Here is a 26627-nt window from a genome sequence, read left to right on the forward strand (position 1 = left end):
CACACTGATACTCCGCTTTTGCAGAGTGCATTACAGAAGCACAACACTTCTGATGGTATTGCCAAAGCTGCCAGTATTGAATAAAAGCTTTAAAACAACTCAGGCACCTGAATATTCTGTCAGAAGGAAAGAAATCATTTGTTTAAATCAAAATAAAATGATAGATCACAAATCAGTTGATGCACAGACTGGCTACTTTTGGAATTTAAGATCCAGTGCTGTTTAAAAGCTGTGCACCTGTAGGTGCAGCATGTCTCACTTCGAGCTCTAAACTAAGATGAAAGTTGTAGGACATGCTTCTCAGTGCAATAGTCTTTTCATCTCAGTAAACTCCCTTTTCTTTACAAAACATGTCATGAGCTATTTGGCTGTCAGCTGATTAATCACTGTTCTCTGAAGTGCTCTGCCTTTAACATTGTGTGAAAGCGCTGGTGTTGCAAAGGATAAATATCTCTGACTGACTCAGGTGTGTTTGTGGGAGTGCCCCATGTACACCAAATCAGTCCTGCTCGTCCTGTCGCGTGGAACAGTGTTCACTGCTTCATGGCTGCAGATGCCCTATTTGAATTGACATCCAGATCATTTTTCCTTTTTCTTTTAGCTTTGCCCTGAAGATGTGAAAGACTTCCTAGAGCACATGTCTGTGGCAAGAATAAACAAAGGTTGGGAGTTCATGCTCCCTTATGATGAAGACTTTGTTAAGAAGCATCCAGATATAGTTCAGAGGCAACGTATGCTGTGGATGGGCATTCAGGCCAAGTAAATGACTTGCTTTGTTTTGGGGAGTAAGCTAAAAGTGAAGAATGATCTAGTGTGAAGTTTCTGTGAATACTAACGGATCTACATTTGATCCATAATGCCTGTAAGGTTTACTCCTCTCAGGGGGTGTGGTATATGGGGATTGTGTTGATGCATCATTCAGTCACTCCTTTTCCTTGGCTTCCTGAGGACAGCTTTCTAGAAATTAAATGTTCTGGCTGAAAGTTAAAGCTGGTGTGGCTGCAGGCAAGCATAACAACAGAAACAGTACTGATATGATTTCCTTTGTATTTCAGATTAGAAAAAGTCTATAATCTTGTAAAGGAACACTCGACACCAAAGAAACAAGAGTCACAATCAGGTAAATGAAATTGTTTGGATCACCTTGAGACTCATGCATCTTTGTATTTCTGGGTGATATTTTGTTGCTCTTCTCTGTTTTTGAGTGTGGTGGGGATTGGTCTTGTGTCTGATATTACCCCTTTCTTGTAATTTCTTTTGCATTATTTGAGATAACTTGGTCTTTACTAACATCAGTGATGTTAGTGGTGACACAGGCTTACTGTGGCAGAGCGTGGAAGGATTCCTTGCCACTGGGGACTCTGATAGTGTAAAATCAGCTGGATATGTTAACAACTTCCTCATTTTAAGGAATGGTGGTGTAAGCAGCTGCTGAGTTGAGGACAGGGACAGAGCATGAGTGATTCTTACCTCTTGGTTCTCAGGCTGACATGCATGAGGTTGAGTCATTCCCTTTTTAGTTCCAAATAAAATAGGGTGGAATTTTTTATTTCCTCTGATTTGCTCTGGGCTCTGTGGTGTGGTTGAGGGTTAAACAATTAATGAGGAATGTATTTGCTGGGGGGCTGCAAGGAGGTGTAAAGTTGTCTGTTTGCCATTCCTCTCCACCAGGGATGTCAGGGAGAATGTTAAAGTGGCTGTTCTGTAATCCTAAAAGGTTGTGAAAACCTGAGATTCCAGAGAGCTTTAGCTAGGCGTTTGGCTCACTGCCAGACTCTGGAGCCAGCGAGGAGAATAAGCAGAACTGACAAATGTGCATATAATTCCATTTCAGTACCGTGTGTTTGATCTGCTTGGAAGGATTAGGTGTTGGGTTATTCAGAGAGAATTAGTGGGCCTAATAGTAAAGGAGGTAACAGCATGAGTGCTGTATGGGCTTTTGCCTTAAATGCAGCATTCCTTCCTATGGGATTGAGACTGAATTTCTCTTTTGCCAACACACACTTCCCTTTTGCCTTTGGGTTGAGGTGCAGGATTGCTTTTTTTTTTCCTTTTTTTTGTTTCTATTTTATTTTTTTAAGTTATAGTAGTGGGGAGGGAAGTAAAATCTAATAGGTAAACTAGGCTTATTCCTTAGGTTCCACAGGTAATGTTGTTTCCTGGCTTTATTTCACTGTGAGCGATTCAAGCAACATTTTGCAAAACTGGAGTCTTGTTTATGGTGGGATTTTATGCTATGTTTCATTTCTTATCAGGCCATCCATTGCTGGTTTCTGGGGAGCAAAGAGTCAACATGGCAAAAGCAAAAGTCAAGCAGAACTATGGGCAGCTAGAGAAGGAGTTCCAGAAGCAAAAGGCAGAACTGAAATCAAATGACACTTCATCCAAGATAGATGTTTCCAATATCCACATTAAAGAGGAGCCTGTGAGTGACGAGGAGCCCATGGACACCTCAGTGTATGAAGGCCTGAACAACGGCATTGTCAACGGCCTCCATACGGAGGACGACTCCACAGACTCCCTAAATGGCCACTTGCCTGGAGGCTGCAGCGATCGGGTAGCCCAAGAACTGAAGGCATTTGTGTCCTCAACGTTTAAGAAACAATTTGTGCTCACCTTGAGTGAGCTTAAACGGTTGTTTAACCTTCATTTAGCCAGTCTGCCTCCAGGACATATATTGTTCAGTGGCATTTCAGACAAAATGTTACAGGACATGGTGTTAGACATTGGCTGCAAACAGATTTTGGTGCCTGTAAGTATTTTTTTTCCTTTTGGCACAGTCTGGGTGGGAGGTAGGGGGGCAGTTCAATATGGGAGCTGTGAAACCTTTGCACCTTTGGCTGGACTGGAGGAACACTTGCGTTCTGAGTGTTGGGGCTGTTGAAGCTGCTGAAGGCTTGTCTGCCTTCCTGCTTCTGGACTTCTTCTCTAAGAGGCCAGCTGCTATATTACAAGTGAAAATCAGCAGAGACGAGACCTTTATCAAGAGTCATGAACGAGCTTTATATACAATTCATAATTAGAAGCAAAAATTTACAGTATTTGAGCTCTAGGGATTGTACTTACGTCTGAGGCTCCATCCAACACAGCTGTTAACTGATGCAAGTTGTTTGTGTTGCTTTTTAGATCGATGTGTTCCTGGCTCATTGTGCCTGCTTGCTCCTGTTTCAGTGACTTACCTTGGGGCAGTCCCATCAGCTTGCTTTGCAGTGCACAGCTTTTTGCAGGAATGCTGCTGGGATAAAGATGATGGCTGCTGCCTGGAACCGGTGGGGCACATCCAGCAGAGCTCTCTGGGAAGCAGCAAAGCATATCTGCAGAGTTCTGTTGGTCACTCTTTTTCCTCCTGGGCTGATCAGAGATGTCTTCGTTTGTCTTTATGGAAATTATACGTGTGAATGCGTGAGTCAGAGCCAGCAGATTGCTTAGGAAAGAAAAGGGATTTGGCATCATGGAAAGTAGCCCGAAAGGAAAATAATTTCACAAGACACCTGGTAGTACTGATCAGTTTGCAACCAGCAGGAGTTTGGGAGTCAGGTGCTGTTAGGGAGAGAGGCAAAGAGACGTGAGCTGCTTGGGAGAGCAGAGAGCAGGCAGGCTGGGGAGAGCCTGGAGCACAGGAGGTATAGCGACCCTCATGCCTTAGCTGGGTTTCAGGGAGGCAGAAATGACGTGTTCAGTGGTGTGCAAAGTATGTCCTGTGGAGCCGAGTGACAGATGTGAGACACCACACAAGAGGCCACTGCTTTTTGTGCTTTTTTGCGTTCTCTCCTGACAGCTTCCAGGTCCCTGGGCAGTGCTTGCCTGGAGCTGCTTCTTGGTGCTGGAAAGACTCTCATTGTACGTGGTATAGGATATGCACTTGCTGTGCTGGTGATAAACAGCTGAAGTCACTGCTGTTGTATTAACTGAGTCTGGGACTTGTTTGCTGGAGACTGCTCTATGTTTGAGTTCTGCTGATCTAGAACTTACTGCAGAATTTGGTATCTTCTGCAGCAGCCTGTATAAGCCTGTCAGAAATGTAAGTCAGCTCCCAGGCCTCTGCCTCATGCTGTGGGCCAGCTGTGCCTTTTGTGTGAGCTGGTACACTTCACTTTCTCTCATTGTTTTTCCTAGACAATTTCATTTGAACCCAGTGAGGCTCCCTGAGCTCCTTGGAAGCCTGGAGGGATGTTTTGCCTGAGATTTTGTAGTTACTCATTAGTTTTCTGTAATTGAAACTGTTTTAGTGATAGAAATCAGTGATCTGAGGTAATTAAAGTGATGTTCTGTGGGGGATGAAGACACTCTTGGCTTTCACGTTGCCCTGTTACAGAAAATGTGTTGCTGAAAACAGCAGTGGAAACCTTCCTGGTGGAGTGTAGGATTTATAAAGCTGAACAGCTGCATCTGGGGTAGCAGATAAATGGTGCTCATGGGGCCTCAGAATGTGCTCCAGCTGTGAACAGGGGCTGCCTGCAGGGTGCTGTGCTTTGCTTGTGCTTTGTAGCAGTGACAGCAGTGAGCAGGGTGCCTGGCAGTTTGCAGAGTGATGTGAATGCAGGGAGGCTCTCTATGCTCTCCCAAATAACACTGTGTTAGTTCGGAAGCAGTTCCTTCTCTGAGAGGCAGCAGTGCAGTTGTGCTCAGCATGTGGCCGAGGCAGCAGCAAGTGCTCAGGACTGCCCCAGGCAAACTCACCGGGGCTCTGCTCCTGCAGCCTGTGTTGCCTGTCCTGCTGTAGCTTGTCAGGAGGGAGGCTGATGCTATGGTGTTATCTGTGCTGAATGAAAGCACAGGAGAGTGTTCCTCTGTGTGTGGCATGTCCTCATGAAAAGAGGAGCATATTAGGTGTCGCTAGCCCAACAAACCTGAATCCTGGCTCTAAAACAAGTGCACAGCCCTGCTATATATCAGCAGTTTGCACCGAGGTGGAATTGGAGCTGCTGATCCCAGCAGGCAGCTCCTGCTCGACACAGCACTTCCCTTTGCCACGGGGTCAGAGGCAGCCCCTGAAAGGAAGGGCTGAGCTCTCCCTTTGCAGGGCAGTCCTTCGGTGTAGTGCGGAAGGCTGCGTAAAAAGGTGGGGGGGTGTACTGCAGTGAGGAACTGCAGCAGTCAGACAGGCCTGTTGGCTTTGTGTGGAGGATTGATTGAGGTTGGCAGGTCTGTGGTTAGCATGGAATGAATGGTTGGTGACAGACAGGAAGGCACACATCAGGAGGGGGAAGTATCCAGCATCATTTGTTAGTCATTGCTCCAGGGGAAAGCATTAAGGCAAATGAACATCATTTTATTTTTGTAGGAGTTTGGAACAGTTACATTCCTTCCTGCATGCAGAGGCACAAGGTCTCTGTCTCAGAAAATACAGATGGTGTTTCTCTAGCATGGATCTTGGTAGGAAGAAAAACCACTTCAGTTTGGGAGCCTGAAATGCACTGGTTTGTGGTTCGCTCTCCATCAGTGTTCAGTCTCCAGGAGTCCCCTGGGCTGCTCCAGGGATCACACGCACAGCAGCAGCACAGTGCTGGTCATCGTGCTGCCTTGGGTTTAGCAAAGCAAATTCGGTTAGAATCCGAATATCTAAAACTTGCCACTGGAGACTTCAAAACCTCCAGAAAACCCTGCAGTGCACTTCATGCTTAATTGAATTCTGCTTTGGGAAGTCTGGAGATGCAGGCTGCTGGCAGGAGCAATCCGTACATGATGCCATGAGATACTGTCAGTCCACACCCTGAGGTTATGGTGGCACTTGGTGGTTGTCCTCCCTTCCTCCAAGTCCCCATACAGTGTCATGGGATCCCCTCGTACAGCTCTGACGTGGTTGGTGCTGTGCCCATGGCACTGCTTGCCATCATTCCAGTATGACCAGAAGCATCACTAAAATGCTGTTGGGCATGCCATGTGTGCATCAGGCTGCCGGAGCACTGGTCCTATTCCCCAGGCAATATTTACCCCTCGCTCGGGGTCTGGGTGCTGCAGCATCACCCAGAAGAGCAGGTTTGGTGGGGTTTGTGTTTCTATTGCAGGCACAGGGGCTGCTGCAGCACAGTCACCTCCCTGAGTGTGGGGTGGGAGAGAAGCACTTCTCATTAAATGGCCACAACATTTTGATTCAATAATAGGTGTCAGGGGATACTGTATCATAGAATCATTAAGTAGAACTCATTAAATAGATAGTTATTTTTAACAGCCTCTTGTTCTCAGTTTCCTCCACAGACTGCTGCTTCACCAGATGAGCTAAAGGTTTATGCACTTTGGGAAGCTGGTGACATTTATGATCAGGTAAAGACAAAAATAAGTGACAGTCCCAAATACATTGTTAATGAGGATTTGGCATTGCTTCACTTTGTGTTCCTGGAAGCAGTACTGCAGTTTTTTCACCGTTCCCTAAGGAAGACTCCAGGATTCACTACCATCCAGCTTCAGGCTGAGAGAAAGCTCTCAGACCATAGGGTGGTTATCACCACATCAGGACTGGGGTGTGAACAGAAACTGAGACATTGGTAACTAACTCAGTGGGGTGTAAATACTATAAATTGTATGAAGAGAAAAGATTCTGCAGTGCAGATCTTAGACTGGGATCCATTCAAATCATTTTTCTTTTTTTGCTGATGGTAATGCAGTGGTAATGCAGTGTTAACCAGTGGTTATGTGATGATGGGACCTGGTGTGTCTGTTTATATTTAGAACAGGAAATGATTACAGCATATGTGAACATCTCCTGAGTTTTATTTGTATCACAGTAAGTGAAGTGGAAGGAAAGGCAGCCTAACAGAATGTAGATGGACAATGTAAGTGCTGTGTCCATGACCTAAATAAATGTTTATAGGAAAGTCTCAAGCATTGTTCTAGAGAATAAGCAGCATCCGACCTCCTGACTGGAGCAGACCACATGAGCTGCCTGGGAAGCGTGTGAGAGAAATATGTCATAGCCCCTTCTTTAGTATGGTTTGTACCCGTGGAGGTGCCTGGGGTCACCGGATGGGGCTCATGAGGAAGGGAGAGATCCCTGCAGAGCTGCAAGATAATGGGAGGACGCCTAATGAGAGCAGGTTGAAATGGGACAGTTTCAGGGTTATGAAGCAAGAATACTTTAATGCAGCTCAGTGAATGTTTTGTACAGACTAGTGCACATATAGCTTTTTTTAATAGAAAGCTGAAAGTAATTGTTTTTGTATTAATAATTCTTGTTCTAAAGCATCGCCAAGTTTTGCTTGAAATTTTTTCGAAAAATTATCGAGTGCGCAGAAATGTCATTCAGAATCAGCTGAGTCAAGACCTCAACAAGCAGGAGGTGGATAGAGTGCTAAAGGTAAGTTTCTGCTCAGTTGGGGTTTTGATTCAGTTCATGCATAAATTTTTAACGCTTTGGTTTAACTGAAGGATCATGTATTGCCTTGAATTGACAAGTGATTGTGATCATGGAACAGTTGCTGTGGGAAAACAGGCAGGGCTTGTTTTTCAGCCTGTTTTCTTTAAAGTAACACTCGTCTCGTTCTACCTTCTCCAAAGAGCAGTGATTTTGACTCCCCTGTTATTTGGTGTTATTGCAGCAAATCTTTGTTCTTTATCTTGGACCAGAAGGGAATAGAGCACAGTAAATGTCACGCTTCAGAGTTATTTTTAAATAATATGGAGTTAAGCATTAAGGCAGTGGTTGCATTCTGAGTTTACTGAGCTGCCTGCTCTTGTTTCGTGCTGAAGAACAGGTGCCAGATGTTCAGAAGGAAATGCATTATATTCTATAGTAGGTCTTAAAGCAGCGTAGTGAGCAAAACCCCAACTAAAACAAGCATAGAGTCTTACTTAGCACATCTCATAGTGAATGTTTGAATCCTTTCATCTCTGTCTTTGAACATGAACCATTTACTTTCTAAACGAGTTCAAGGTATGAAGTACTGACCATGCAGGTCGTGATTGACAAAGGAGAAAGCTGCCAGCTCATGTAGCACTTCAATCACTGTTGCTGGGCCTTTGCTCACCGTCACCCACTTCAGTGAGACAAGTGCTTAAGTACTTTATTACTCTGGGATCTGTAAGCAGAATAATAACCTACTTGAAAAATTACACATCTGTTGCAGTGACAGTAAGCAAACTGGTTTTGCTTGAATGAACCTGTTCTTAGTATTAAAATAAGCTGAGATGTTTCTGCCTGCTATGCAGCGTTTGGTTTGTCTTGCATGTACTGGGAGGTTTTTTCATGGCTTTTCTGGATCTGGTGTTTTTTATGGTCCCTTCCAACCCCTACAGTTCTGTGATTCTGCAAGTGTACACAGTAAAGGTGATGAAGCGCTGGAACAGGCTGCCCAGGAAGGTTGTGGAGTCTCCTTCTCTGGAGATATTCAAGACCCTCCTGGACACCTACTTGTGTGACCTGGTGTAGGGAACCTGCTTTGGCAGAGGGATTGGACTTGATGATCTCTAGAGATCCCTTCCAACCCATACAATTCTGTGATTCTGTGGTTTGTCAGGCTCAAATCACAGCTCTCCGGGGATGTCTAGATAATGCACTGGCATTCGTTTGCACATTGTTGTTGATGTTTAATAAATAAATTATTTCTGGGGAACAAAGAATCATTGTCCCTAGCAAACCAGGTCCTGCTTTTGTAAAATCTAAGTCATTGCACAGTCAGCCTTGTGTTGTGTCAGACTTTGTCTTGAATGTATTTGTCACAGAAGCATGTAAAACTTTCATTGTTTCTGAAGTAAATGTTGAAAGTATGATTCAATGAAGTAGGAGGATTATCTGGCTTCTTTAAACCATAAGAGATTTGATTCCACTTTGAATGAAATAGCATTTATTGACTCTTATTTCCCCATCTGCATGTGTTCCTGTCCTGTACAGGAAAGAGCAGACTGACAGGGAATGTATTTTTGCATCTGCAGATCCAGAATGAAAACTCTCTTGAGCCTCTGCACTTAAGTTCTTTGTAGAGTAGTAAGTCCCAAGAATTAAGAAGTGATAGTTATTGGTACTTTTTTTTCTCTTTTTAGTTCCAGAGCATCAGTTCTGTAGCAGTGCTTAAGCTCCTGTTGAATAACCTAAGTGGGAAGGTTGAAGCAAACGGAGCTGTTAGGCTTAGAATTCATGAGACTTGGTGTTCATTGAATAGAAATAAGAAAAGGAACCACAAACTGAACTCCTTTGCTGTGAAGCTTGCAGCTGTGAGTGTAGCAGACACGGTCAGAACACCTGAGTACAGTTCTGAGGTTTGACCCTTCCTTGCCACAGAACATTGCTGAAGAGGCTCCAGCGTGGGGCTGCCTGCATGCTTCCTCTGCTCCCTTCCGTCTGTTCACATCTTTAGGCTGCAGTTACCCCGTAGTTCCTTTGGTTCTCACCTCTTTTCCTGTCCTAAGCTGCTTCACCATTCTTCCCATCTCCTCCTCCCAGAAACCTTGGTTTCCTGCCGCCATCCCATTGTGTGTCTTCCCTGTGCTCTCAGCCTTTCCCCTCTGTCTGCTGTGTTAAGCTTCAAGGCAGAGATAACCTGCTGCTCTGGCTCTCATTTGTACACAGGAGGGATGTTCCGATCACATTTAAGGTTGCAAAGCCGAATCATGGTTCCAGTGGGGCTCACCTCGTAGTGTGTAATCCCTGCAGTTTGGAAATGCGGGGCGGTGCTGCAGGCACTGATGGGCTCTCCCTTTCTCCCCAGGACTGCTGTGTGAGCTATGGTGGAATGTGGTATCTTAAAGGGACTGTGCAGTCTTGACGGCAGCTGTGGCGGTTTCTGTGCTTCAAATGCTCTCCTGGATGAAAGAGGAAACCTGCGGTGGGCGGCACAGACAGTAATGCTGTGGCCTCAGGAGTGTGGAGCTGACCTACTTTGGGGCATGTGGCATTGCAGACAGTCACTGACATCACAGCACACTCACATGTATGTTTGCATGGCCGCCTGAGTGCAGAGAGCAACTAGGAAGACAACACGGGACCCTGTCTGCAGTTTGATTAATCTGGGATTTCTAATGTATTTTCCTTCTCCTTCTCTTTCCTTATAATAAAATAAAACCATATACTGACACAGACATGATGGAAAATCATGGTCTAATATTTTATTTTGTAAGTAAGTGATGCCAACAAATTAAACTTGTTTACAAACATCCCAGGTTTTGTTAAATACCTAGATGCTCATGCATTAGTCTGAGCATTACAACAGCCCTTGCCGCCTTCCTTACAACAAGGGTATATTCATGGGCACATCTGGGCAGGGAGGGGGGTTACAAAATCACTGTCTTTAAACATTGTATGACATAGCAACTGTTCTCACCTGGTGTCTGTAAAAAGAACTGTCTGAAAAAGTACTTACACTTGAAATAGATGTGGAACAACTACTGGATGTCTTATTGATGTGGGTTTTGGTTGATGGAGTTTTTGCCTTACTGTGTGCAAAGGTAAGTGCACCATGTGCAAGGCATCCAGCTGCAGTTATCACACTTGGCAACAGTGTAAAACCTCTATTTTGTGTAACTTTTTTAAAAATAAAATTTTATCTTGAAGGTCAGCTGTGGCATCCTGCTGTACTCTGCCTCGTATTTGCCCAGGAAGAAATGGAAATGATCTTTGCTCCTTTTAGAGCCCAAAGGCTTACAGAGGAAGGAAAGGTAAAGAATATTTGCAGATGTTTGAGGTAGATGGCAAACTGCCTCTTGACTTGTTGTACTTTTCTACTTGCATCACATTTTTTAGGATGGTTGTCAAGATGCAACCTGTTGCTTAAGAAATGGTAACTGAGCTGCTTCTGTTCTACATTTGTCAGTTAAGGTTCAAAGCAGTGAGGTAAGGAACACCCCACTGGTGGCTTTAGAGCAGTTACTGTTCATAGGTTTTGTTTTCTGTAATTTCCATCATATGAGAAGCTCAAGTAGATTCTATCAATTTCATCTCCTTATGCTTAGAAAGGGCTTTTTTTTTTTTTTTTTTTTTAACTAAAATAAGAAGATTAAGATTGGCCTAAGAGTAGTGTGCCATACTTAGAGCATTTTGAATTTCTGTGGAAAGTACTTATTTCTAAACTGCTAAAACTCTACCTTAACTCATACACTAAGTTTATTCACTACTGTAATCAGGCAGTGTTCAAGTTCAGGCAGCTTTTGCAGCCTTTGTGCTGGGTGTCCCCATTGCTGTTGCTTACCTAGCATGACCCTGTTGCTGTAGCATTGCCTACAGCTGTGTCCATAAAGCTTATCCCTGAGAAAGCCACAGTCTGAGAGAGGTTATAAAACAGCAGAGCCTTGGAGGTTTTTATTACAGGATATGTACAGGTAAGTGTTAAAGTACACTACAGTACAGCCAGAGCTTAACAATGGCACAGGTGGTCAAAGGCAGGTTATGCTACAGAAGATTTCTGTGGAAATCTGAGAACATTCTGGCTATTTTAAAGGGTAAAAAATACATAGAAAGTGCCCTGTTAACCAACAGTATTAAACCACTGAAGATCACATATTTAATAAGAAATTCTAAAGTTGTTTCTACACAACTTCTGGTCCCACGGGTGTGGATCCCCCACTCCCCAAAGTGAATAGCATTAATGAAAGAGAGCTTGTGACACCAGAACACATATCTAAAGTTACTGCTTTGCAGTAGAAAGCCTTTAGATAACGACAATCCAAGTGCTAGGGAAGCAGTGACATCAGAGCTAACCTAGTGGCAGAACAGCAGCTCTCCTGCCTTCCACCCCTCCAACACCCTTTTTGGAACAACACTGACAAACACCACAAGAGAGAAATGAGAAACTACTTCATTGCCTCTGGCCTTCTAGCACAGACAGGCCTATCCTATTCTACTTAGTGTAACTTTTTTAGAATAAAAATTTAATGGGAACTCCATCTGACCTATGTAGGATAGACCAGATAATGCAGCTGCCATCTGCACAGAGTTTACTGTTTCAAGATGAGCACAGATAGGCATAATTACTAGTTACACGTGGAGCTTGACTGGCTTATTTATTTGCTTAGAAAAATATTTACAACATTTGGATTCCCATTTTTAAATAATTCTTAAGAATGCAATACATATTTTTGAGAAATTCCCACAATACGGAGTCTTAATACTGCAAATGAAGGACAACTATACACAAGCTTAACAGGGTAAATAAGGCAGACAACTGTAATAGCAGCAGTTGAACTAAAGCTGAGAATTGTCTCTCTTCCAGCTGTTTGGTATATTGCAGCAACTCAGACAGGCAATAAGGAAGTTCCCAAGAAGAGCTAACCAAATTAAGCTATGAGACCCTGTGTAAGAAGGATGTCACCTTTCCTGGTGCCTTCTTTCTCCTTAATTGCTTAGCCTTTGTTTTCCATTCTTCACACTTCAAAGCAGTTCTAAAGAATGTACTTCTGCATGTTTTGTTTTTCAGAATTTGAATACCTATGAGATACTATTAGGGAGTGGAGAAGGAAAGTATGAACAAAAACACAGCCCCACATTTTCAGCAGGATATGTTCCAGCACTGTTGCATCCAGCCTCCCACCACCCCATAGGCAGCATGGAACAGGTTCACTGAAGCTGATAGTGGAAGCAGTAGGCAAACCTGTAACTTAAGGCTTTACCTGACCCATCTCCTTCAAGTGCTTGGAATTTGTGGTATGTGAGCTTAAAAGCTATCTCACTGTATCAATTCTACTGCTAAATGACTAAATTGCAACTTTGTCTTGCCAAATACACACTAGCAGGTACTTTGTTGGCCTCCCACAAAAAAAACCAAACAGTTCCAAATAACATACAATCAATTCACAGTACCTCACCTTAAGACAAAGTCTCCTAAATAAGAAACCATACCTAAATAGCCACACAAACTTTTTGTCAAATTCTTTCTCAGTACAAAGACATCTATACTTATCCATAGAAGAACCTAGTTCATGTGAAAACATGACATTAACTTTACCAAGCATAGCACAAGCTGCTATGCTAGCTCTCCACCTTCCTGCCAAAGCAAATTCAGCTAGATTCACTAACTTCATTCTCAGGACTTGAGGAGAGGCTGCCTGTGATACTGACCTGGGGCTTTTTGGTTTTTGCTTGTTTGTTTTTTGTTTTTTACAGTTACAGGGCTAGATGATCACATGCAAGTTAAAGAAAAGCTTTTGCTTACTTCTTTGTGAGAAGTAGTATACAGATTTCTTAGCTCTGTTAATATGAAATGGACTAGGAAAACTATTGTCAGTTTCTGCCAGAAATCAAGTGTTTTAAGTAGCATTGTAGTAGTAAGCTACAATGTTTGTTTCCTTCACAACCACTAGTTTGTGTGACAGTGCTAAACAACATTACATCTATTGCTATGTAGGTACAGGGACACTGCTAGTCTAGCTAGCTTTTTAACTACGTGTCTATGAGCCAATTGAAAACATTCCTTTTGAGTGCTAAAAGAAACATCTGTGCAAGGGGTCTTCTGACATTTGTGTAAAGTTTTTCCCCCTTTCTGGACAACAAATTAGTCACCAAAACAAATCAGTCATCAGAACATGTACCGTTATGGCTGAGAAGAAAGGGACTTGTATTTTGATCTGTGCTCATCTATTTCTTCCTTTGTTTTCTTGATACAGCTAAAGATTTCCTTGAAGAGTGCTTTATATTCAGGAAGAGTATTTGTGGAGCTAAGTGATTCTCCTGCATTCATGAATTCTTGATTGTTAGCTGAAAGATCATACTGGGTATTTCCCACACTGTCTTTAGAATACTGCTTCAGTGTTTGTACAGCCTTGTGTTTCAAAGAATCTTCATCCATTTGACACTTCTTCAAAAGTTCCTCATATTTCACTTTCAGAGCATTATACTGAGCATCAACTTCATTGAGTACAGAGATTCCTCGCTGCTTCACAGCTTCAGCTCTCCTGATGCACGTTTCTTCATGGCCCCTTAGAATGTCTCCCCCTGCAGCACTACTCAGGAAATTTTCACTGCTGCTCCGCTTCAATGCCTTTTTCTCAAGTTCAGGGACAGTCAGAAGCCCATCATCAGCTGGGCTCTGACCAAGCTCCCTTTCTAAAGATTCTTTAAACGAAATGAAAAAGGATTCTGGCACCAATTTCTCTGCATTGTGGAGTGTGTTTTCAGATTGAAGCATCTGTCGCATTTCAGCTACTTCCACTTCTAACTCCTCTGCACGAGCCCGATACAAGTCAATATCGACAAGCCTCTGTTCCAAGTCGCAGTTTTCTTTCACCACAAGACTATATTCCTCTTCCATTGTTACCCTCTTCTCTTTTTCTAGGTTGAGCTGGGCTTGCAGAACCGTAACTGCCTTCTTCAAGTTCTCATTTTCTTCTTCCAGAGGATTTAGCTGACTATCCATTGAAGTAATCTTTTCTGCAAACACGTGATCATAAACAAAATACCTGAGGAAACAGAAGCGAGGATTGTTAATAGGAAATACAGCTGACCACACCTAAAGTTTTCCTGTCGTTGGTAACTAATTTGGTTGGTAACAGTTTAAACTCTATGTTAACATATCTGAAAGTATACCTAGCAGTCGTTCTGCCAACCTAACAGTTCAGTAGATAATCATGGTTGGAGTCTGTAGATACTTCACGTGACATCAAGCCTCTCAGCTCAAGCAGGATGGCAGCTTTTTAACAATCTCAAATTACAGATAAGTTTACTGAATAATGAGATCTATAATTTCAGTTTTAAAGAATAGTGCCTTCACATATTATGTGATACTCCCCGACCTTTATATTTTTACCACATCTCTCACAACTTGTGTCACCACTGATTGTGGAAACAACCTTCAGAATGGACAGGGCAGTTCTGCAGAGTGGTAATTCCACAACCCTCTCGCAGTTTGAAATAGTCCACTTATCTTTTGAATTGTCACCAAGTAATTCCTTGCTTGCATAGATTAATTCCTCAGTCTTACTTGCATATACTGCTGGAAGCCCAGACACAAATCCCGTTCTGCCTGTTTGCAGAAGTATTTCACTACTTCTATTAGCTTCCAGCAGCGAAGACAGACTGGGACCATACCCCAGGTGTCTCCTGATGAACATACAATGCAGTTCAGCTGGGTAGAACTGCTCTAAATTAGAAAGCAGCCCAAAACTTCAGGCACCATTTTACCAGCTTAAGTATGGTTTTATCCAGCTTAAATTCAAAGTTACTACAGCAAGCCGACCTTGAAAAGAAGGTGCTCACAGATGTTCCAGGAAAAAGTAAGTTACAGAAAATATTGTTTAGGATAATTTACTTGGTAGTTATCTGTGTTGTGCTTTATCTGACTGAAAAGCGGGAGGTTCACATTCTTGAAGGCTTTCTAGGCTACAGTTTCATACAGCGGGAGACTTTAGGGGAGAACCTGTCAAGATATTAAGGAGAACATACTATTCTCCCACAAAGATCAATACAGTCTGCAGCCAGAGCACACTAGAAGCAGCACCACCACCACCACACACTGCACAACTGTACAGATATTTTTCTAGTTGCAAAACTAAAATGCTTTTCTGCTGTTCTGTTAAACACCCATGCTTGTATCTAGTTTTTGAAAATAATTAAAATAATTTTAATATTCTGTTTGTTATACAAGGTAAGAGTCTTACTGGCGAAGGTCATACAGCTCCTTCAAACACGAGAAGCTGTGCACTGATCTTGGCTGGTCAGATCTCTCATGGTTCATCCGGCCTCGTCCAGACTTTTTCAGTTCTTCTACTTGCCTTTGCAGGTCATCTATGTGTGTCTGCAGATTTTCAATAGTCTCTGTCAAGCTAAAAGTGAAGGACTGCTGTTAAAACATTTGACTGTTTAATCAAGGACAGATTAGTTCCCATCTCCTCACATTCCAGCTTCTCTGAAGATTGCTCTTTGGCCACAAACCACCTCTAAATAAAACTTTCAGTTTAAGTGTGTTGTAGAACAATGCTAGACAAACAGCCACCAAAAAGCTGTATGTATACACTCAGATTGCTGTTTTTTGTATTATCAGTTGAGTAGAGGGGAGAAAAGAGGATGTAGCTTAGGTTTGTTACCTTAGTATCTTTTGTTGTGATGCTCTGCTCTCTGCAACTAGTTTTTGATTAGTGTCTTCTAGTTCTCTTGCTGTCACATCCAGCTGTTCATAAACTTTTGCATGTTGATCATTCATTTGACGCAAGAGCTCCACTTGCTTTGTGAGATACTGCAAGACAACATTGCTGTTACAAGTTTATATTAGAAACATAGGATAGGGCTACTATTCTGCAGTTTTGTTCACATTCATTAAATAACTGCTACGTTTTAGAGATTAGATTCCAGTGGTTGCTTTGGTTACTACCCAGTTGAAAAGGTGCAATCAGTATCTTGCTATTTCTCTTGCCTTTGTCACCGAGGTCAATGAAGGCTGATCAACCAGTCCTTCATCCAGATGACTTGGGTTGGTTTGTGCAAACTGTGTTTATCTGTTTAGCAATCCTTGCTGCAGTTAAACTATTGCCAGTTCTACCACAGACCCATCCAGATTGGGTTTGTCTGTACTGCAGTCATCATACAAACCTGGATTTCAACACAGTTCTTCACAGAGTCCTTCTAAAAGTTGCGGTGAAATCCATCATAGTTTTTTAATAATGTTGACCCAACAATTTTCTTAGCATTTAAACTGAAGTATTGGGTAGCACTATCTTGTTTTTTTTGTTTGTTTTTTGTTTGTTTGTTTTTTTTTTTCTTCTCCTGCTTGCCTATGTTTGAATCAGCATTGGGTTCAGCAAAACACATTTTAGGATGTGGTCACACTTGAGATTCTGAGGACTACTGTGTGTCAGGAAGTAGAACCAAACTATTAGATTCAGCCTTTAATTACCTACAAGGAACTATTCCAGTCATTGTAATACTGAACAAAAGTCTCTTGCACTTTTTTTTTTTTTAAATACAACTCCACACAAAGTGATCTCATTTTAATTTCCCTTAGTTTTATGGTTAACAAAATAACCGATTAAGTTTCTAGAATTATTTCAGAAAGCCTGGAATTCCTCACGCAAGAAGTTAACCATCACCTAAGACTCTCAGTACAAGTGCCTTATATTGTCCCATCTAGGGTAGGACTGAGCCAGTTTCAAAAAAAAAACAAAAAGCAAAACAAAACAAAAAACCCAAACAAGAATTTGTATTAAACAGACTTGAGAACAAAAAACCCAACCCCTTACCTATTAAATACTTAGTTGTTACGTAGAACTAATTTCATAAAATAAATTGTGTATTGCTACATACTAAATGTATGAACGCCTACTGGACTTCCAAGCAGAGCTACATCTCAGTACATAATATTACATACTCAAAACTTCTAATATTCTGCTTAATCTTTTACCTCCTTAAAAGATCGATGCGTTTATATTTTAGGCAATTTAAGAACAGATTATAAGTTAATCTAGGACTAGTAACTGCTGCATGGACTTCCAGAAGATCAGCATGATAGCAGTTGGCTGGATCCTTTTGCAGCCTGTGTGCACGTGACAGGATTTACACAAAAATAGTACTTGGATTAGCTGCAGAATCTCAGCATGACCCACTCCAGATTAACTTTTCCTATTGGTCACTCTCAGAAAGAGCTAGAGATTTCTTCATATTTTCTTCAGTTAACACAAGAGTGGCTGAACACAGAAACCAAGGTTTTGGTGGCAGAATTTGATGTCACCACTTCTCACAGTGGGCTTTAGTGGAAATTTTAGCTGAATGAAGATGTGAAATACTATTTCCTTCATCTTATGTCTTCAGCATCTTCAGTTCTGGTATCAAGTTGGCCCGGTGTAACCAGAACATCAAAACAAAGTACGGCTCTGGTAACACCGTAGGAGTTCACAGTTGTTCATCCTGCACAACAGTTGAGTGCCTATCGTGAAGCAGCAGTGGAGACTTCAGGCACTCTACCACACAATGAAAGGAGAGCCAGTTCTCTGCACTCCAACTTCAGAAATACTAAGATGCAGACAGAGATAAAGCTGTCCTTTCAATCCAGCGTTTATTACACCTGCAGCGATCAGTTTGTGGAACACGTGTCAGCACAGAGGTCAGATATAATGATCCAAGGCAGTAAAACACTTAATATGTTAACTTTTAACATATCAATTGTAATCTTAAGCATCCCAAAGCCTTTGACCCTTCCTTTCTTAGTGTAGACAACGTAGTACCATATTTCAAAAACGTTTCTTAATCATTCTAAGTTTGGGAGTTTGCTACCTGTAAGATACAAATTAGTATGAGGAAAAGAGTCATTGTTTTTTTGTACTGAAAAGGCTAATTTAAAGCCTGGCAAAGTAGCTACAAGAGCAGTTGAAAGAACACCTGTATTGCGGAAACAAGCACTTTAAAAATTAGTAACATCGGGCATAAACCCTGGGAATAGCACTTGCACATTTTATCTGTGCAGTGGGGAATTCCTGGTTCCCAATGGCTAAGCCAAGTTAAGAGAATAAATAAGTCTGCCTGAACATTCAAGGACGTGACCCTGCTACACACCAACTACAGATCACTGCTAGAAGGGCCCTTCTCACCACTTCTTTGTGCTAAAGCTCCCCTATGTAAAGAACTTAAAAACAAACAAACAAACAAACAAACAAAAAACCAAACCAAGATGAAAGAAGATCTTAGTCTTCTAAGTCTTCTAAGATCTAAACCAAACGAGATACCACATCCTTAATAGCACTCGGCTATTTCTGTAAATGAATGCAACTTAGCAATCATGTCTTTTTCCATATTTTAAGATGGCATTATAATACAGCTGCTGATTAAGAAGCTCTGCTCGAGGATCCAGGTTAGTTGTCTACTGCAGTTAGGCTACGTTACTTCAAAATATGTTGTGACTGTGTTAAACACTTCCTTAAACAGGGCTGCCATGCAGGAGTTGAACCTGGAGTACAACAGTATTTGTACAGCACCTTCATCAACATCTTCAAGTGTGCTATACGATACACTATAAAGTGCTCTCTAGATCTAAAGAATCAATCTTTCCTGTAAAAGCACTCATCTCAGTGAGTCAAGTCTCTGCTAAGTGAATACTTAAAAAAAAAAAAACAACAAGAAAAAAACTATAGCATTGGCAATAAATACAGGCTATTCCAGCCATTGTGTCCTCGAACAAATGTGGTAACATAGACAGTTTGATTCTTTCCACTATTAAGTGAAAACATGAAGGTATAAAACAAAAGTGTTTTATAAAACAAACAAAAAGCTGCTTATTTATATCAATGTGACTATTTTAGAAAACACCTATATACTTTCAAGTCTCAAGTTTAGGTTCTGTAAGCTGCCTATCGCTACAACAGTGATAAAGGTTTAAGTCCTAAGCTGCAGCTGTACAAAAATACTCTGACTGTAACCACATAAGTAATGCTTCCACAAATGAATTCAGATTTTTAAGAATTTAGCACACACCAGTCACAGCCTATTCCCTGTGATTCATACTTGAGCCAAACTGAAACACTGGACTACATTTCCATTACACTGCCAGAGTAATGGAGAAGTACTGAATATTTAATAAATTTAATTAGTAGAGGCCGTGCATTGCCCTCAAATAGCTAAAAAAATAATAATCATTATATTGGCAAATGTTAGGTCTGCAAGAATATAAGCACCATTAAAGAAATTGCCAAAAATGGCTAGGGCTTTCCATGAAGTAACAAAGATGAGCGTTTCCAAAAGGGCAGCTCTGATTCTCCCCCCAAAAAGACATAAGAACATACCCACTACAGCCTGTATTTAGGAAGAGTTATGTGTTACTTCTTGTTGATTTTTATTTTTTAACTGAACGGAACTGCATTTCCCTTTACCCCCAGTAGAAATACATATCCTCCCATTTTACTTAAATCTTTATCACGCTTTTTTGTCAAGCATTTAAGTTTCAGTGCAATAATCATTAATAGTTAAAATAATATGAAGATGTTAATTTATTCATCATATAATTTTCATATCATTTTTACCCGACACGACCAGCAAAATTTTGCTATAACAATCCTGAAATAGCTTGTCTGTATAAAAAGAAAAAATATCAGTCATGTCATTATACAAGCCGAATCCAACAGGAATTTTGTGGCACAAAGACTCCATTAATGAGACAAATGGGTCTAACAATGATCAAAGCCTGTAAGTTTGAGGCAGCACAGGCAGTTAAAGGCCGACACTTTCATGAGAAACACTGAACAATCAGATGTTAAGGAATCAGATCTCTCAACTTACGTGCTATTCTCTTGCATATCTACATGACTTACAGCTGGATTCCTGTAATATTTACCTCTATCTCTTGCAGTTGCTCTTGATTTGTTGCATACATTTGCTGTAAAGATTCTTCTAGTTCGGTGTTGCGGTCCAGTAGCGTCTTCCCAAGCTCAGCAGCAAGGTGAAGATCTAAACAAAGAAGTCATTTGCACATAAGGTACAGACCCAATAGCATGACCTGTTTTTCAAGTATTTTAACCAAGTACTGAGTGGAATTATTTTTTTTAAGTGACTGTCGTATCCAAAAATGAAGTTAGCTTATAGATACATTGGCCATTCAAATACTATCTGTAAGACAAAGACTTAATTGAGTCCTGAAACCTAGAAGATACTCCAACTTCCTGGTCCTTCCTGGGGTCCTCCTTGGATGCTGCAGCCTCAAGGCAGGTGCAGGCAGCCACCTTCCCTTTGCTCCCCTCCACCTGCCCTGTACAGCATTCACCTCCAATCACAGCATCTGTTAACTATTCCACTGTTACAACAATCATGTTTTAGAAGAATAAGCACAAAGTACTTTTAAGTGCTCATCAGGTTAGACTGAGGCCAAAGTTGACTGCACCCTCATTTACCGTGCTGTTCTTCCTATTGCTCCTTCACCAAGGAGTTGGGTTGCACAGGATCAGGAGCAAAATGAAAGGTCCAGGCATTTGATGGTGAACTAGTAATATCAAAGATAAAACTTAAAGAAATGCAGCTATTCTGCCTTTCAAGCTCATAAACCTAGGAGACAGCAATTGCTTTATGTGCTCCAAAACACCATTTTAAGTGTAATTTGTTCAGAAGCACTTGATCTCTATTTCACTTAATCACCTCTGGGGTACAGTGACTGTAATTGTTTCAAATCAAGAAATAAGTCATCTCAAGACCCAGGTCCTTTCTCAAGGGAAGCAACATGAATATTGCTAGATGTCTCATATTATTATGTTTAAAGATGCATGCAATTTAAAATCTAACATAACATGATGAAATCAATCCAGTGTTATTGCTAAAATAGTAATTACCCTGTGCGGGTATTACATGATTTCTAACATCTTACTTTTCACCTCTTTCCCATCATCTGGGCCTGACCAGGTTTCTCCTGCATGCAGGTCAGCCTTGTTAGTTCTCGTATGGGTAGGAATAGCATCACTAACAGGAAAGAGACAGAAGGAAGTTCAAGAAAAACTCAGATTCTCTTCAAGAAGCCTGAAATGAATACAAGACATACTGCATCACCTGCAGCTGTAGTTAGACAAGAAAACATTTTCAATTTTCATGTGATTAAGATGTCCTTGTTTTAAGGTGTTTCTTGTCTCTTTCCTGCCCTTTCCCAGTCCCCTTATCAGCTGGTTTCTGTAGCAGACAGAAGGCTGTTCCCAGACTGTTTTGTGCTAACCTTCACTTTGGCAGCATGTCTGAAGTGAGTACTTGGTCCAGATACGTAAACCAAAGACTGAATTCAGACCAAACAGACAAATGTTCCTGTTCATGTTCACTTGTCTCTGTAAGCTGTAGGTGTCCAGTTCAGGACAAACAACAGCTGTGGTAGTCATTACACGTTCTTTAAGGTAGGAAACAACGGGCTGTAGCTGTCAGACTCTTTGAATAATGTTTGTGGAATTTATTTACAAGTCACCCTGTACACAAGTTCTTGCTAGAGCTGGGAGCCACTTGGCTCATTGCTTTACACTTACTTAGCAGTTTATCCTCACGTAGCTTTTTGGTTGTAACACCCCTTGTTAAGAAACACATCCTACTTCAGAGCTTCTTCCCAAGGTTTAAAGTGTTTGGATAAAGAAACCTTTAGTTCTTCCCATTTTAAAACAGAACTTATACACTGGTTATCCGTGGATGGATGACCTCCTAAGCAGCCCAACACCACGCTGTTCTATTGCATTATGGAGTTCTGGAGTCTTCAACCCTCCTGTGAACCAGGACTGACTCAAAGTTTTCATGCTACATAAATCTTCACCAGCACCCAAATCTTTAAAGTCCATCAACAACATTGGAATCATTCAAGACCATTCTTTTATTTTAACAGAGTAGAATCTAAAGAGCTTTAACATAATCCTCAATCCTTCTCAAGACATAATCTGTGATGGTATTACTTGCTGCCATTTCCCTTCCCAAAGGGAAAGTTTCTTTTTACGCTTAAATACATTCAGAAGTAGGTAGTGCCACTCACACCTACTAAATCAAGAGGCATAGCCACATGGTGCTTTGAATACAGTGCAAATAACAGAATTCACTTCATTGTACTTTAATAATCATTCCGTTCATTGGAATGACTGAAGCACAGATGGATTACCATGGGAGAAGCCTACTGTTTGCTAATTATGGCAATTTGGTTTTGAGGGGGAGAAGACAAGAGTTCAATAACAGGCAATGAAACCCTAACTGCTACCCCTGGAACAGGTAAGAACTGAACCAATCTGACCTGTTCTGAAGTTAACAGTTTACCATGTAGAGAAATGGGTGCTCAGTAGAGTACCTGCACTCCGTACAAAGAACAAATTTTAAGTCAAATGTAGAATATGTTCTTCTGATATAGAAGGAAAATTTCATTTGTCTTAGAATCGCTGTATGATACTAGAAGCACACAGCACTTTTATGTAAAGTAATAGCTCTATGTCCTGCAACAATTTTGCACCATGAAGATGTAAGCAAAGAGACTTTTAGTAATGCAAGAAGTCAAATTAGTAAACCTGTTCAGTCTTACTTGTGCCATCTAACAGCTCCATCAGAAAACAAAATATGATTTTGGTGATGGATCTTCCATGGTGTTAAGCCCTCACTTACAAGCACTTCTCTGCAGCCTTTCAGCAGTGTTTCTGTAGTTGAGAAAAAGACAGAACGTGGTACTAAACTCTTATTTTATGCTTTCATAACCCACCTAGCAAAGCAGTTCAGATGATTTTTATTCTAAAAATAAGTCTATTCTTTTCAATAGGAGAATGCCTTAGTAGTATAGGATGTTTAAGTTGATGTTTAAATGTAAAATTAAACCCTTAGTTTTTTACTGAGCTATGCATCTCATACTCCATTTCAGATTACTCTGCTTTGTTAAAGCAGGTAGCAGCAAGATGCAGAGAAGAGCGGTCATGTAGAACAGCACTTTTCCACCTGTAAGTGTGCTGCTGCAAAAGATGGACCTTGCAGAAGGGAAAGCTGCTCCCATCCTTACCAGAAGTTCACGAGCATTGCTTTCACCAACACATGCCAGAGAAGTCCACCTCTTGCCAAGGCTTTTGCTGCGCACAGAGGCAGTGGAAGTTTGGTCAGCTGCTGCCCTCCCTGAGCTCCTGGGCAGGCTGGCAAGGTTTGTGGTACTGCACTGCCTGGTTGTTCAGTAATGCGTTCTCACAAACACACTCCTTGATTTCCAAGTGTGCTCTGATTATTTGGGTTGTGACAAGTTTCACTTGTGCCCGGTAAGCAACCTCACTGCTCCACTGACACACACTGGTATCGCTTGGTTTTAGAACAAGGAGTTTGTTCCAGATTGTAAAAGTCTGGAACAGAACATTTTACAGATGTTCCCTTAAGGAACTTATCTGCATTTCAGCTCGCCCATCAACTCATTTTCCTCCTTTCCCTTCTGGCAGGCTGTCAGTGCCTTTTATTTGGGCTTGCGAGAAGCTCATCCTTAGGGAAAGACGCTTCTGGCGCTGGGAGAGCAGTCAGTGAGCTCTGAGCACACCGACCCTGAAAGGAGCACTGCCAGCTCCGGCAGGGAGCCGAGGCTGAGCGTTCACTCACGGGAGGAAGCAGCGGAGTTAAAGCAGTAGGGCGGGAGGTCCGGCACCGCGCAGCACGGATCCGCTCTGCAGGTCTTCTACCCCACCGGTAAGAATACCGGCGCGGTAAAAATACCAAACCCTGTCTTCAAATTTTCAACGCATCCTTTTGATCGCAAACAATGGCTCCAGGATCTCATTTAAATGGATCTCTTTATAACCTGTGGCCACGACAGCATCCCTGCGCGCTGCGGGCCGCCCACACACCCCATATACACCCCATATACACCCCATATACACCCCATATACACCCCATATACACCCCATATACACCCCATATACACCCCATATACACCCCACACGGAGCAGCTCCTGCCCGCCCAGCGCTGCCGTCGGACGGTTCGTGCCGCTCCGGAGCGCCGCTCGGGACTCACTGCTGCCTTTTACAGCGGATCCCGAGTTAGCGCCCAAACGAAGCGGACGCCCGTCCTGCACGCCAGCGAGCTCCGAAGGAAACAGCACGTTCTTTCCGTCACCGCGTCCGCAAATGACTTTTAACGCAGTTACATCGCTGTACGCCCGCGGCTCCACCGGTGACGCTTCTCCCTCCCGCGGGGCCCTCTGCCCCTACCCGGCCGTGCCCCGCCGGGCGCAGACCCCGGAGCCGCCCCGCTGCCGGCAGGGGCCCGGCCACGGCTGCAGCCGCCGCTCCGTCAGACAAAGACGGCCGCGCGGCGCCGGTACCGGCGGTCCCCACCTCCCACTCCGCGGGCGCCCCGCGCTCCACCGCCGCCCCGCGTCCCTCCCGCGCGACCCCCGGTCCGCCCCGCTGCGGCTCCCGCTCCCGCCGCCCCGCGCTCCCTCGCCCGCCCTCCACGCACGCCGCACGCCCCCCGCCGCTCACCTTGCTGCAGGTCCTGCTGGTCGTACCACGGCTCATCCTCGCGGATCTCGAACTCCTCCACCAAGCTGTCGGCCAGCATCGCGCCCTTCCCTGGCAGACGGGGCGCAGCGCTCACCTCGCGCCGGCGGCGGCGGGGCAGGGCGAGCCGGCAGCCGCTCCTCGCCTTAAAAGCCGCCTCCGGCCATTGCCGAGCGTTTCCGGACTTTGCCGAACCTCTCCCCCTTCTGGTCGGGCTGCGCGGAGCCGCCGGCGACAACGTGGCACGCTACAGCCGCCCGCCCACCGTCGGCCCGCGATTCAAACACTACGCCCTCACCTCCTCTGCCGAGGGCCAATGGGGAACCGCCCGCCGGGCAGATCGAAAGGAGCGCCGGCCAACCGGGAAGCGGACCCGCGGCAGGTGGCCAATGAAAGAGAAGGAGGCGTCGGCCCTGGCCAGCCGGCCCCGCCCCAGCGTCCCGCTGCGCAGCCTCCGGGCGGAGGAGGTCGGTCGGTGCCCGCGGAAGGGGCGGTGGTGGCGGGGCTCGAGGCGTTCGCGGCGGGGGAGCGGTCGCCGTGGGGGGCTCCGGTGCGGCAGAGGTGGCACGGCGCGCCCGGGCGCGGGACCTCATCGGCCGTGCTGGGAGTCCCCGCGGTGCCCCGTGAGGCGGCGCCCGGTCTCCACTCTCCACGCGCGCAGCCCCTCACCACCTTCCCGCCTGGGGAGGGTTCTGTGCCGGGGTGTGGAGCGGAGCGGAGGGCACCGTCCCCGCGGATACATCTGCCGCTCGCTGTCCGCTCCGCAAGGCGGAGAGCCGCGCCCCTCAGCGCCAGGCGGCTCTGAGCGGGCGGCAGCGCGGCGTGCCCGGGGCCGGGATACCCGCAGGTTCGGGAGCCCCAGGAGCTCCGCGTGCGTCTGTCCTCCGCGGGGTTTCCTTTCAGTGGTGTTTCCCCTCAGGGCTCCCCCTGAGGACTCGAGAAGCGCCGGTTCTTTGCTCTGCCCTCAGCGCTGCGCTGCCGTGAGGAGCTGCCACAAGAGGTGGTGCGGCCGCTGCGCTCCGTGACTCACGGCTGTGCGAGAGGCTCACGCGTGTTTCATTGTTGTACAATTAAAGAACGCATCTCTGGGAAGGGAAGCGTGGAACCTCAGCTTCTCACCGAGGCGATTCACACGCGAGGCGCGGGAGCAGACGTAGCATTAGCATAGGAGCCGTGTCAGATCCTGTGCTGCACTGAGTCATGGCGCTGGAGGCGGGTCGGCGCATTGTTAGGAGGCTGTTGTAGAAGAAATTATACTTGTAAGTTTTTTGGAGCGACGGGAGCAATATCTTTCTTATTTGTGCGTAGGAAGGAACTGAGTCAAGTACGACTAGAGAATGTTAATGCTGAGTGTTTATCTCAGTGCTCGTGGAATCCGAGGGAGAGGCCCGCGGTTCCCCACACTACAGGGTTACATCTAGACTGTGGTTTTCCAAAAGCCCCGAGGTCTCGCACCGACATCATTAAGTGTATTTCTGAAGATGTGGATACACGGTTTTAAAAGGAACATGAAGCTTATTGATAATCACCTTTCACAGTTTTTGATATCCCTCTTATTAAGCATAAACATTTCATGTGGGCATCTTTTCAATAACATAGTTTCTCAGTTCAGTTTATGACACCAAACTTGTTACAGAGGTGCAAAGCGTAATCACCTGGAAATGGAAAATTCTGTGAAAAATGAATTTGATGACATGCATGACAAGTCACACTCAGTTATCTGAAAATTGAGTCATGTTCTTACAAATCAATGACCTTTGGATGGCTGTTTGAAGATTGCATGTTGGATAAAATTGTTAACGTGGTGTGGAGGAGGAAGGGGTGCACTGCTGGC

General features: G+C 43.8%; 3 protein-coding genes across 12 annotated transcripts in view; 2 read left to right on the forward strand and 1 right to left on the reverse strand.

Moving 5' to 3' along the window:
- POLR3E (RNA polymerase III subunit E) overlaps nt 1–10487 on the forward strand; it is a 25963-nt gene extending 15476 nt beyond the window's left edge. For 3 of the 4 annotated variants that reach the window (XM_085237578.1, XM_085237579.1, XM_085237581.1), the window contains 6 exons: nt 602–759; nt 1056–1120; nt 2256–2752; nt 6187–6264; nt 7181–7294; nt 9642–10487. In XM_085237578.1, the coding sequence (XP_085093704.1) occupies nt 602–759; nt 1056–1120; nt 2256–2752; nt 6187–6264; nt 7181–7294; nt 9642–9698 (969 nt within the window). In that variant the 3' untranslated portion in view covers nt 9699–10487. Of the gene's footprint in view, nt 1–601; nt 760–1055; nt 1121–2255; nt 2753–3126; nt 3303–6186; nt 6265–7180; nt 7295–9641 lie in introns of those variants that run through there. The other variant, XM_085237580.1, reaches the window with a different exon arrangement.
- Nucleotides 10014–25006, reverse strand: CDR2 (cerebellar degeneration related protein 2). Of its 2 annotated transcripts, XM_085237594.1 has the most exons (6): nt 24776–25002; nt 22854–22965; nt 20172–20284; nt 15943–16091; nt 15517–15681; nt 10014–14319 (listed from the first exon to the last, which is right to left on the reverse strand). In XM_085237594.1, the coding sequence occupies exons 2-6, from the start codon at nt 22873–22875 to the stop codon at nt 13455–13457; spliced, it is 1314 nt and encodes a 437-aa protein (XP_085093720.1). In that variant the 5' UTR covers nt 22876–22965; nt 24776–25002; the 3' UTR covers nt 10014–13454. The 2 variants fall into 2 exon arrangements, with proteins under 2 accessions (XP_085093720.1, XP_085093719.1); XM_085237593.1 differs by lacking the exon at nt 22854–22965 and having other exon boundaries at nt 24776–25006.
- LOC100547387 (solute carrier family 68 member 1-like) overlaps nt 23787–26627 on the forward strand; it is a 15804-nt gene continuing 12963 nt past the window's right edge. For 3 of the 6 annotated variants that reach the window (XM_085237587.1, XM_085237588.1, XM_085237591.1), the window contains exon 1: nt 25039–25260. In XM_085237587.1, coding sequence (XP_085093713.1) covers nt 25183–25260 — 78 coding nt within the window. In that variant the 5' untranslated portion in view covers nt 25039–25182. Of the gene's footprint in view, nt 23981–25038; nt 26053–26627 lie in introns of those variants that run through there. The other 3 variants (XM_085237589.1, XM_085237590.1, XM_010719443.4) reach the window with 3 other exon arrangements.

Source organism: Meleagris gallopavo, chromosome 16 (genome assembly GCF_905368555.1).
Source record: "Meleagris gallopavo chromosome 16, MGAL_WU_HG_1.1, whole genome shotgun sequence".
In the NCBI taxonomy this organism is placed as follows: domain Eukaryota; kingdom Metazoa; phylum Chordata; class Aves; order Galliformes; family Phasianidae; genus Meleagris; species Meleagris gallopavo.